We start from the raw sequence: 13,692 nt of genomic DNA on the forward strand, positions 1-13,692 counted from the left end.
TTGAAAAAATCCTTATATGTAAACATAAATGGATTCATTTCTGCATTCTTAGTCAACTATGTGAAATAATTGTATGTTCTTAGTCTCAAATAATCTATCCGATGTTAATAAACCAATAAAAAAGTGAAAACACATAAAACTAGTTTGGATTATGTACGTGTAAACGTTTTTTTCACCTCATAATTAAAGGGACCTTTTCACGTTTTGGTTAATTGACAAAAGTGAGAAAAAGATGTTTCAGATTCGCACATTTTCGTTGTAGTCATGATATTTGCGCGGTAACAGTAATACTGAGCACTAACCATGCTCTAACATATTCATTATATGTGCACCTTTTGACGATTTAAAAACCTGAAAAATATTAAGCGTTACGAACGATTTGGAGAGTTCTGTTGTTATCGCTATATTATGTGACATTACTAGGATTGCTTCAACCAAGTATATACAATGCACGACTAATTGCATGAGCACGGATGGCCGAGATGTATAAGTGCTAGGCTTTTACTCCAAGGGTAAGTGGTTCGAGCCCGGTTGAATTTGTTTTGCTTCCTTTAATTGTATTCTTGTTTTTACTGGAACTATTAAGTTCAGATGTCTACAAGTATCAATTTATAGCATTTAATGACAAACTTAAATACATGAAAAAATCTGTTAAAATGTCCCTTTAGGCGTCCGCTGGATATTCCGGACATAAAAAGCAATTTTCTACAAAGAGTCGATTAATACAGATCTTTATGTAAATGCTTAAGTTGTTAGTTGTCACTAATTATATTGCTTAAATTTTATTGACTTATTGTCTTGGGTTATAAGGCGTTCGGAGTCCATAGGTACGTAAGCGAAGAGAATATTTCTTCACATAGAATCACAGCAGGTGTTGTTATTCAATTTTTTATTCAACTTGTATAAAATGAAATCGTAGTAATTCAGTTATTTTGTCAGAACTACAATCAAACATTTTAACGATAATTCTCATATATTGTCATCAATTTGACCACATTCCTTTATCGACCGACACATTTAATTTGGGGGCTTAACGCACGGCTTATTGTTCTATATCAAATAATTCGTTGTATTGTGTCGCCAATCTTCGATAAATAAATCATTTTATCAATATCTCACAAGTATGAATAGAAAATGAACGTGAAATATTAAAGTGGGTCTTGTACCACTTATGTCAAACATAGCGGCTTTTAACTTTATCGGTCATCGTATTTTGTCCGGCTGGAGGTGAAGATAAGTGGGATGTGTATTGTATATTAGGGGCTCTAGTCGTCATAGTGATCCGGGGTTAGATAAACATCCACGTGTTTGATTTTAAGCACGCTAGTTTCTAGTTTTGAACGCCGAGTGCACAGTGTGCCTATCACATTTGAGGCATCTATATATATTGCATTTGCAGTTCATTTTATTGATAAATTGTGAGAAAAGTCACATTGACTTATCATTGTTGCGCATGTTTTCTTTTTAATATTTTTTTTCAACACGCTGCTTTTATTATATTTTTTATTTTCAAAAATAACTTCTTCATTCAAGCCCAGAAGGCTTTATTCGAAAATTTAAATTGAATACGGAAGTCTTTTATTGCGCAGACAGTGGCTTACTCTGTGCTCTGTAAAATGGAAAGAGTTGCTGTTTTGATTTTAACTCTCATAAATATTGAAGGTACGTATGATGCATCATTCGAAAACACATTTAGCGGTATGACTATATTAAATTCCATTCTAGATTAAAACATACATGTTATAATACATTTAATGTAAATGTGTAATTTATAACTCGTAGCCAAAAAATGTAGTGGTACGTGTTCCAAACGGTGCTTTCGGAAATAACAGTCATTAAGTTGTGAGTTTTTTACTATTCCTTTTACTAACGGAAGGTTGCAGATGTTACATTTTATTGTATATATCCATTGAATTTGTCATGGTTAAAACTAATGACGAGTTAATGCGATCGAACGCATGGACAACGTAAGTTGATCGATTTCTTAACGAATTGGTATATCCAAAAAAGGCATAACTCATTTTTTTTTGTATTTAACGTAACATCATTATATTTTATGATGTCATACTCATTTATATAAAAAAAATCACCAATAATTGCACTTATAGAAATGCGTAAACATAACTTTGTGGCTACGACCTTTGTGTTGTTGTACATAGACATGCCATCTTTTTATTCTGTTTTTATTTCAGTTTTCGTCCAGTCACAAACACCCCCCAACCTTACTTGTTACTCACCTGTACGTATTTCTCTTCAACTTTGTACTTTAAAATGCTTGTCATATTTTTAAAGAATATAAGATAGGAAATGTATATAATTTGGAGAGATTTTTAATTATCCGTTGATTCATCATTGCAAAAAAACACCGAAAAACAACACACTTAAGCTCATTTCGTAACGTAGAAATTCTGTAACATGATGCTTATTAAAACTATGACTTAATTTATTAGCAAAGATTTGAAACCACAAAGTCGAGAAGTGTTTTATTTAATATGTAAAATTGTCCAGTAGCCATCAACTTAATTAAATTAATCATGAAAATGGAATCATAACTGACCACACGCATGTGTTCAAACAGTTTATAGAGACTTCTATTATAAAATCGTTTAAAATGTTAGTTCAAACCGTAAATCCCAACACTTTAATATTTGTTGTGTAAGATTGTTTTGTGCTTTTCTACAATATTAAATTTTGTACTACACACAACTATCGGGTCAAAACTAGCCATGTATCAGGGTCACATTTTATTATTACAATTTGGTACCTATTACGACATGTGGCGTTGAAGCAGGGTGTTGAGTATTTGTCATTGTTATGGTAAGCTCTTAATTTATTCACTGACTAAGAACTGCAACTGTGACCATCCTTTTAGCAGGATTACGTCTCCTTTGGTACTGATAAGTTAAGTGAACGTTCAAATTCACTGTAAGGAATGCTGACAAGTACATTTCTCAGCAACTGCTACAGATAATGAATTGAAACTTCACACATGTCTATTTAGCACCAAACCCATAGTTCATGCTAAACATCTGGTGTGTATTAATTATAAGTCCGAAAAGTTTTTTTACCGTACTGAAAACTTCAGTTACGACCGTTTTGTGCTAAGTCACAAACAAGTTTAGAATATAAAGCGTTGTACACCTAAACTCTGATTATCGACCTCTTATTTTTCGGCCATCCCACTAATGCACGTGCGTTGTAAAAGAACCAATAGTATTCCTACATCAACATATAGGGATGCTACAATATGCTATAATGTTTCTTTGAAGGACACTGTCTTTTATTGTATATATTACCCATTTATGCCTAGTGGACTCTCCCATCCTTCTAAATTGGATTATTTTATTTCCAAAATTAGGGATGTCTAGTTTATTAATTTCTTTATTTACAATATTTCGTACAGAAATTCCTTTAAGCAAACAGAGCAGACCCTGATGAGACGCCGCATCATGCGGCGTGTCATCTGGGTCTACGCTGTTTGCCAAGGCCTTTTTTCTAGACACTAGGCATAAATTGGTTAAATTTCTTTTTAGAGACCATTTAATCCATCGTGTACCGACAAGTACGCCGCCTTTCCCGGCCACCTGAACTGTGAGGACCAAAGTCTCTTGGTTGGAAGTAAGATGACACTTACTGACAAAGGTAAGATAATAAGTTAATTGCCCATCGATACGTACAGCTTTATTTATAATAGTTATTTCAAAATGATTGCGATTTAATATAAAACAAAACACAATCATCTTCAAACGCATTTACTTCTGATAGCATTTCGAAACTCTAAGCGAGATTACATATTGCATGTCTTCATTAGTTTCATGCTTTATTAACTTGAAGCCACAGATCATGCTTTGTCATCGTCGAAGGTTAATTAAGCATATTCACTTGAATGATAATTATAAATGCATTCGTGTGTTTAACTAATTTGTAGCAATACACAACGCGATCATTTGAGTCTTGTTCTGAGAAAACTGGGCATAATGCATGTGCGTAAAGTGTCGTCCCAGATTAGCCTGTGCAGTCCGCACAAGCTAATCAGGGACGACACTTTCCGCTTTTATGACATTTTTCGTTTAAACGAAGTCTCTTCTTAGCAAAAATCTAATATAGGCGGAAAGTGTCGTCCCTGATTAGCCTGTGCGGACTGCACAGGCTAATCTGGGACGATACTTCACGCACATGCATTATGCCCATTTTTCTCAGAACGCGACTCATTTTGTTTCAGAATTGACAAGCATAGCGGACGAACACAATCGAATTCGCTCGAATGTCGTACCAAAGGCAGCCAACATGCTTGATATGGTAAGATACGTCGTTTGTGGGTTCAGAGCATTAATAATTAACCCATTCATGCCTATCGTCCTGAAAAAAGGACATTGCAAACAGCGTAGACCCAGATGAGACGCCGCATAATGCGGCGTCTCATCTGGGTCTGCGCTGTTTGCTTAAATGAATTTCTTTATGAAATATTCTAAATATAGAAATAAATATACTCGACACCCCTAATTTTGGAAATAAATTGATCCAATTTAGAAGGATAGGAGAGTCCACTGGGCATAAATGGGTTAATCGTGTTCGTAAATTGATTAGAATAAATATAGATATATGGGCTAAAGCTTCGAATTTGAACATCTGTTTTATATACCAGTAAACATAAGAAATTATTATACTAATATACAAATATGATTAATTAATATGTGCTTTTAATTAATAATGATAACAGACAATACAATTTAAGAGTTAACAATTTGAGTTCAGATGAATATAAGGTTTGTGTTCTCTTAGTTATGATAATGTTAAGGCTAAAAACTAGACTTTTTATTCAAAGGATTTTAATACGGAGGGAACCAATATGAAAAAAACATCACCAGACACGATTATACTAATATAAAAATATGATTAATTGATATATGCGTTTAATTAATAATGATAACATATACTACAATTTAAAAGTCAACAATTTGTGTAAAGATGAATATAAGGTTTGTGTTCTCTTAGTTATGATAATGTAAAGGCTGAAAACTAGACTTTTTATACATAGGATTTTAATACGGAGAGAACCAACATGAAAAATACATAAAAAAAAACGAGATTTTCACATTTACCATAGAATTGAATTACCGAGAGTGCGTGAAGTTGTAAGTTGCAATCACATGCTGAAAGTTTGTTTCACACAAACTCCAAAAGAAAGACGCGCACGCACAACCAGAGATTCGTTGTAAATTTTGTATAATCAAATTCAGCACGATAACCAGGGCCTTGAGACGGCTGCACTGCGATGGGCAAGACGATGCACAGCTGACAGCACTTGGTACCAGCGTTCCACTCCAGGTATTATATCAACTATTCCCAGTTTAAGAAAAAAATGTATAAGCATGATAAACAAACAGGACTGTTTACCGCATGCTGTGTGTTTGTTATGGGAAGAGGAACCCTGACCCTAACCCTTACCTTAACCCTCTAACCCCAACCCCCACACACATGCGCATTACAATACCATGCCTCGCTCGTGGTCGTTGTCCACTTCCCGTTTGTTATAATGTTGAGCAACTTGTGTTGAAAAAAGTGGCTTCAAAACCCGAATCTACATATATTGAAATGCAGAAAACATTCTAGTTGTTGAACAGTCTAACTGTCGTTATCATATATAAGTACACATGCAAAAACAGGAACGTTATATTTAAAGTGATGTCAACAGAAAATAATCTGGAAATTATTGTTATCATTGTTTTATTTCCGACAGGTAATTATATAGTCAATTATTTGTGCGTCATTTTTCCAGGTGCGTTCATTCCCGGACAGAACTATTTGTTCAGCAAAACTCCATTGAACTGGACAGACGTTTTAGCGGTTTGGGAGGCGGAGAATACAAGCTTCACTTACGGTGGACCGGGAAATGACGCGACTCGGGTTGGAAATTATACACAGGTGGGTGCCCACTGCGCATGCGCATGTATAGGAAGTTACTAAAAGTGGTGCTGTGCTGTACTGTCATTACCGATTATTATGCCAATGCTATATTTAGGTTATTATTTTCTACTTCAACTATTCATAGTACTTCCGAATCGCCGTGCATTTACCTTAATGCTGCACACAACACCCACTTTTTTGTCACAAAAAATGTGAGGATAACGATTAAGGTGAAATAACCATTTGTAGTTGTTTTGTCACTTCTTATTTGTATACCGGTAGATGAAATCATTAAAAAAATATCTTACACTCCTTTGTGAAAAAATACATGTGTTCGAACTGGCTATTACACCGTTTAATATAGTTTGTTGGTTAAATGGTCGAGTGTTTTGTTAACCAAAGCAATACTCGATAACATGTTAAACATTATTTTATAACCGTTAGTTCTCAAAGATAGTTAGTAAATCATATTATTTTATATGTTATTAACGTAAGGATGGCACGGAAGCTTAATAGCACCCTGTCATATTTTCGGATGTTGATATTATTGCTGCTGATTTGATAGCTTTATCTGCTGAAGACACACGCGGGTTTAAAAAAAAGTTAATGATTATTGCAAGTTGTTGATAGTAGAAGTAATGCATTAAGGAAGTTATTTTCTGAGAAAATTATGGGCATTTATATTTTGATTGTATCGGATTGGATGTTGATGTCGTCGATACGGATTTGTTTGCTTCGTCTGATAATGGCACGCGGACCCAACAAACAATAGTGAGTATTGCAAGTTGTGGGTGCTACAAAATGCAATAGGGAAATTATTTTTGAAGGAAGTTATGGGCATTTATATTTGATTGTATTTAATTAACATGTTGTTGATGAGAAAACATACGATGGCAATGTCGGTAAAGCTCTCGAGCAAGCAAATCACACGTGATCAAGCGAGAAAAGTTCGTAACTATAGGAAAATGTTGATCTGCTCCATTTATTTACAGCAAAAGTTGTTTCAAATATCCTTTTTGTTTAGTAATCAGCTTAAAGTTTAGATACATTGAAAAGAGCAATCGATCGTAAGTTAGGTCAAATGTGTAACATACAGTAATTAATTTTCAGATGATTTGGTCAGAGACGGCGTCTGTTGGTTGCGGCGCGGCGGACTGTGGTGGGCGTTACCTCTATATCTGTCTTTATGCCCCCATGTAAGACTACTAGTTTTATAACATCTGCAGAAATACTGAATATTATGTACATTTCATGATCGATAGCTGCAGTATCTAGAAATTGATTCAGTCAGTAAACTACATGATTCAGTCAGTAAACTACATGATTCAGTCAGTAAACTACATGATTTAGTCAGTAAACTACATGATTTAGTCAGTAAACTACACGATTTAATCAGTAAACTTCATTATTTTCATTTGCCTAACTATAAATAATATAAAGGTATGCATGTGTTACTTATTTTTAAGAAGTATTATTTATGGCAGTAAACCAGCAACATGTGCGATTTCATTTATAATAAGAATATAAGTCTGTTGCGCTATTCTGCGTGATACACGTGGGCGGCATATACGAAAACTGCCATGTTGTTATTTAAGTAATCTATTACTAGCTGCTGTACAACTTAAAAAGCATCTCGTGATACTGTTGTATGTATGCCATTCCATACTGGTACAGATTGGATCCCTCTAAACTCGACCAACCGTATAAGCCTACTTCTTCTGCGGGTTGCGATGACTGTCAACGTAACTGTACTGCAACCACAAAGCTATGCGGTAAGCGATGACTGTCAACGTAACTGTACTGCAGCCACAAAGCTATGCGGTAAGTGATGACTGTCGACGTAACTGTACTGCAACCAAAAAGCTATGCGGTAAGTGATGACTGTCAACATAACTGTACTGCAACCACAAAGCTATGCGGTAAGCGATGACTGTCAACGTAACTGTACTGCAACCACAAAGCTACTAGTATGCTGTAAGCGATGACTGTCAACGTAACTGTACTGCAACCACAAAGCTATGCGGTAAGTGATGACTGTCAACGTAACTGTACTGCAACCACAAAGCTATGCGGTAAGTGATGATTGTCAACGTAACTGTACTGCAACCACAAAGCTATGCGGTAAGCAATGACTGTCAACGTAACTGTACTGCAACCACAAAGCTCTGCGGTAAGTGATGGCTGTCAACGTAACTGTACTGCAACCACAAAGCTATGCGGTAAGTGATGACTGTCAACGTAACTGTACTGCAACCACAAAGCTCTGCGGTAAGTGATGACTGTCAACGTAACTGTACTGCAACCACAAAGCTCTGCGGTAAGTGGTGACTGTCAACGTTACTGTACTGCAACCACAAAGCTCTGCGGTAAGTGATGACTGTCAACGTTACTGTACTGCAACCACAAAGCTCTGCGGTAAGTGATGACTGTCACCGTTACTGTTCTGCAAGCATAAAGCTCTGCGGTAAGAAACTCAACACATGTTCTTTCTAACTGTACTGCAACCACAAAGCTCGGCGGTAAGAAACTCAACACACGTTCTATCCAAATGCACTGCATCCACAAAGCTCTGCGGTAAGAAACTCAACAAATGTTCTATCTAAATGCACTGCAACCACATAGCTGTGTAGTAAGAAACTCAACAAATGTTTTCTTTCTAAATGTACTTCAACCACATAGCGTTGCGGTTAACAACTCAACAAATGTTCTATCTATATGTTCTGCAAGCACACAGCTGTGCGGTAAGAAACTCTATAAATATTACATATATACAAATGTATAGTGTATTCTTTCTGAACGTATAACAAATTATTTATAACATCCATTAGCTGAATTATGTCAGTATTTAAAACATTGGACACAATTGGGATATAGGGATGAAAATGCAAAACGCGTTGTTTTATAACAGTTTATGTATACTTGTATGGTTTTAACATTTGTAAGCTGAATTGTACCATTATTTTTAAAATATTATATGTATAATAAATATATAAATGTATATATCTATATACTTATATAATAATATGAACATCAATATTGCGCGTTCCTGACTATGATTAGTTACATGTACGCTACTAGGAAAAATACATATGGGCCGTGCTCTATGAAAAGAGGATTTAATGCATGTGCGTAAAGTGTCGTCCCAGATTAGCCTGTGTAGTTCGCACAGGCTAATCATGGACGACAATGTATATGCGAAATCATGATTTTTGCTCCGATGAGACTTTCTTGAAACGAAAAAATATCATAAAAGAGTCAAGTGTCGTCCCAGATTAGCTTGTGCGGACTTCACAGGCTAATCTGGGACGACACTTTACGCACCTTTATTAAACCCCATTTTCACAGAACACGGCTCATATGGTTCGATGTTTATATGCTCCAGATTTCAAGGGACTTCTATGTCTGGGCGGCTCTAAAGTCAACATGACCACCGGCTCATCGTGCGACTGTCTTGCCAATGATCACTACAACGGAACAATATGTGAATGTAAGTCTAAGTTTGCATTGAAGTTTTCAATGCCTGTATTCACCAAACAATTCATAGGCTTAAGTAACAACAAATACATGTTGATACAAATAAATAAATGAATAAGTAAATAAATAAATAAATAAATAAATAAATAAATAAATAAATAAATAAATAAATAAATAAATAAATAAATAAATAAATAAATAAATAAATAAATAAATACATAAGTAAATAAATAATAAATAAGTAAATAAATAAATAAATAAGAAAATAAAAAAAATAAAAAAAATAAAAAAGTAAATAAATAAATGAATAAATAAATAAATAAGTAAGTGAATAAATAGGCTAACACTAGTGACAATGTCTTTAACAGAATGTTCTTCATGAAAATGATGTATATAGAAAAATTTAATGCAAAATTTGCTTTCAAAATTAGGAAATTCCTGAAATCACAAATGGACTAGAACCGTGTTGGTTCCAATGTAGAAAACCGGGCCCTTGTTACTAAGTTTATAGTTCACGTGAGTTAATGTCTCTGACCGAATAAGTGAAGTGACTGCATTAAGAAGGCTTGCTACTTGAGATACAACCCGTGACGGGTATCATCTTTAGTCGTTAAATACCAATTTTATGCACATTAATTCGTGTAAAATATAACAAAAACTGACACATAACAATTGAACAAAACAAATGTCCGTGCCTATACAAATATGTATGACAATGCACCCACATGCTTTTCATCTCACATTTGAACAGAAGAAACATCACATTACTGGATGACGAAACTCACCAAAAAGTCCCAAACGATAAGAGACATTACAATTTTGAAAGGTCAAACTATTTGAACACACATACGCTGCATAATACTATGAGGAGTTCGTTTTTTTCGTGAGAGAAAACTGCTTAAAACGACTGTCTTTTTAGTCCCCTTCCGGTGAAACCGGACAGGGACTAATGGTTTGCGCTCTGTGTTTCTGTCAGTCTGTCACACTTTTCTGGATCCTGCGAGAACTTTAAAAATTCTTCATATTTTTTATGAAACTTGAAACATGGACAGATGGCAATATGGAGATTATGCACGCCAGTTCATTTTGTTCATACGTCAAGAATTTTGGTTGCTATTGCAACAAATAGACTAGAACTATTGCTGAAAATGGTGGCTCCTGCGATAACTTTAAAAGTTCTTCATTTTTTTGCCATGAAACTTCAAACATAGACAGATGACAATATGGAGATTATGTACGTCATTTTATTTTGTAGGTAGGAAGGGGACTTTTATTGTTTGGCAATAGTCTTGTATATTTATGGAGTTTTTGTGCACATCCTATATGCACGGTTATCTTATATTTACGCAAGTTTGCCATGTTTAATCCACGAAGAGCGTACTTTGTTATCATATCTTCATCTTCGCTGTCAGATCCTAAATCGTAATTGTGAAGCGCTGTTTTTTTTAACAAAGTTATTTTTCTCGTAACCAATACTATGGTTACGGATATTTTTTTTGAGGTTTGCACCGCTTCTATATTTTATTTTCTTATTTTAGTGAAATGCGTTGGCACAAACGACACCGATCCTGAATGTTTTAAGACGCTTCGAGGCACGTGCAGCACGAATTTAACTACGATGTTCCGGTGTCCTTGGATGTGTAATGTCTGTCCATGTAAGACAATAATGGTATTTTTTTTCTGATTGTGGAATTATTCACTCGGCGTTGTTTTTATTTCTTATTGTTTTGTTTTAAGAGCAAGCGCATATAATTTATAATCAAAGCGCTGTAGGCACTGAAGGCATGGGGTTACATTTAGTGTGTTTGGGAAGAAGTATTGTCCGAATTTATAAGGATTGACCCTAGCGGTTGAGTGCAGAAGCTCAGTGACTGTAAGAAAAGACACTATTTGTGTATACTAGTATACTACAGTGTACAAAGACGGCGGAAAACTACACGATACTGATGGTGGGAACGATAACCTTTTGTTCAACTGTAAAGATCAAGTAGAGGTTCGTCTATATAGGCGTTGAATATATACAACAACAAAAACAACAACAACATAGCCGCAAAAAAACTTTTATTGTTGGCGTCAAATAAATAACTTCCAATAGCCTAAAATAGCGTTTTATTACATTATTAACAGATCAGGAAAACACTCATACTTCCTTTGTAATGTGTTTACAAAAGAAAATCCACTTACCGGTACTCTGATAAAGAACGGTGTACAGATAGTGTAATTTGTCTAACGTAGAACTTTTCGCGCTCGATTTGCGCGCTCGATCCGCGGAGTGAAATACCATATCCAGTTACTTCGTCTATTTTCGAGAATGATCGTGAATATTTGATTGTTTTTTTCATTTTCTTTTTTCTGGAATGTCTTGTTAACGCAAAATAAAATAACGATATTTTAAAATGTGTTTATAAATACCAAATATATAATGTCTTCAAAAATGTCTCAGAAAAAAATTATTCTTACTGTCTTCGTAAACACTCGTATCTTTTCGGCCTAGACCGTCAAGTGAGGAACTTATTCTCGCATGAATATGCAAACAATAATAACTGTGTCGTAGCCAATGCTTAGCAACACTGCTATGTTATATAGTGATGTTCTGTATTTACATGGCGGGTTATTAAGACCTGCGAAGAACTAATTTTATTGCGCATGAATTAAGTGGTAAATCGGACTTTTGGGAATTTGGTTTTTGGCAGCCAGCCAGTACGGATAGGCTCAGAATTTTTATCACTACGCCCCAGGCCAAAACAATATTACACAACATTTTATTCAATCATATTGAGAAAATCTCAAAATATACAATGCGTCGCATTTTAGTACAAATGAATGTCAATTAAGCAACTTGGACACACATATGGACAGTTATGTTTAATCCTTGTTTTACAACATAATAATTTATTCATTATTATCCGTCTAAATTTTTCATTTTAAGTGCGCTAGCAAAAAAATAATAATAATTTGGATGATAAACATAAGTTACTATGCAATCAAAAGTACACATAATTATATTGCCAAAGCATTAAACTCTTTCACGTTGACATTCGAAAATGATATTCCCCGCCCCCATTTTGTTCAGTTGAACTAAAAATATAAAACGTGTTAACCGTAAAGGATCTTTACAAAGATTTCTGTGTAACCAAATACATATTCTTCCGTATAGTTCACACTCGTACGACGGAAATTAAATTACGTTCTGTCCTGTTCGTCTGTTCTGTTTATTATTACCAAGAGAAGACCATGATGTTGATTTACTAGACTATTAATTCACTCGGCAAGCTTAATATGACCTCGTTGTTTTGTTTGCACGCCGCATTATTACAAATAGTTGTTCTTCGGCAAATCGGCCAATAAACACTGACACAATCAAAGAAATAAAACTAATATAAAACCCCGTTTTACAGTGTATTTTATGTGTTTGCTTAAAGATGCAGCTTCTAGCTGGGGCACCGCATCCAACTCCAGAATGCCATGGGAGAAGGATCTTCCCGCTTGCACCACCACCACCGCGGCTACCAGCCGTCTGCCTAACGTCGTAAGCTCCTCCACATCCGACCAGGGGCCGGGCCAGGATAACAGCGGGGGAGCGGCTGCAGCGATCAGCCTGTGCGCCTTGGTGGCATGGGCAGCAATGGCAGTTCTCCTGACTGACATGTTCTAGAGGCATTTGGAACAAGACTTACAGATAAAGTCTCTTCTTCGAACAATAAACACGTTATTTCGACACATTGTCCAATGCCAGTATATTTTTGTGGCTAGACATTTGCTTCATTTTCCATGAGTCTACCTGATAATTAAGGTGTAAAACAAGATACAAAAACACACCGTTTTCGTTTTGGAAGTGTTGAACACTGAATTGCATATTTTAATTTGAAATGAAAGCCGAATAAATTTTCATAATTATATATTCCTTGCAATAACTTTAGCGTTTAATTTTTGATGCAATAAATCATACTAGTGTGTGTATGCTGTCTGTTTTTCTTTCGATGTGAGATGAATTAATGTAAAGGTTGATGTTATATAACATTTTGTTTCCAAAGTTCCTTACTGACAACTTGCCTGAATGCTGTCCCTTTGATTTTTAAATTGTATGAAGCAACTTTAAATCCTCTGAAATCGTACATGTTTTATACGAGTTAGGCATGTTTATTGAACAATACATCCAGAAGTCCAAAAGCCCAAGCGGAAAAAGTAAACGTGCAGTGTTTGCAAAGTAAATAGTCATGATTTTATAAAGATAATGATATGTTTAATTGTAACAATACGTACATATACCGATATATATTCGTTTACTTGTTTAATAACTATCAGTATTGT

The 13,692-nt window shown here is 35.1% G+C and overlaps 1 protein-coding gene across 1 annotated transcript; it reads left to right on the forward strand.

Annotated features, from left to right (window-relative positions):
* The first annotated feature begins 1,375 nt into the window (after positions 1–1,375).
* Positions 1,376–13,297, forward strand: LOC127848148 (cysteine-rich venom protein Mr30-like). Its single transcript, XM_052380450.1, has 11 exons — positions 1,376–1,662; positions 2,193–2,239; positions 3,534–3,642; positions 4,223–4,299; positions 5,241–5,328; positions 5,780–5,925; positions 7,018–7,103; positions 7,582–7,679; positions 9,290–9,394; positions 10,920–11,036; positions 12,804–13,297. Exons 1-11 carry the CDS (start codon positions 1,617–1,619, stop codon positions 13,034–13,036), a joined length of 1,152 nt encoding a protein of 383 aa, XP_052236410.1. The 5' UTR covers positions 1,376–1,616; the 3' UTR covers positions 13,037–13,297.
* The last annotated feature ends 395 nt before the right edge of the window (positions 13,298–13,692 follow it).

Source organism: Dreissena polymorpha, chromosome 10, assembly GCF_020536995.1.
Source record: "Dreissena polymorpha isolate Duluth1 chromosome 10, UMN_Dpol_1.0, whole genome shotgun sequence".
NCBI classification, from domain to species: Eukaryota; Metazoa; Mollusca; class Bivalvia; order Myida; family Dreissenidae; genus Dreissena; species Dreissena polymorpha.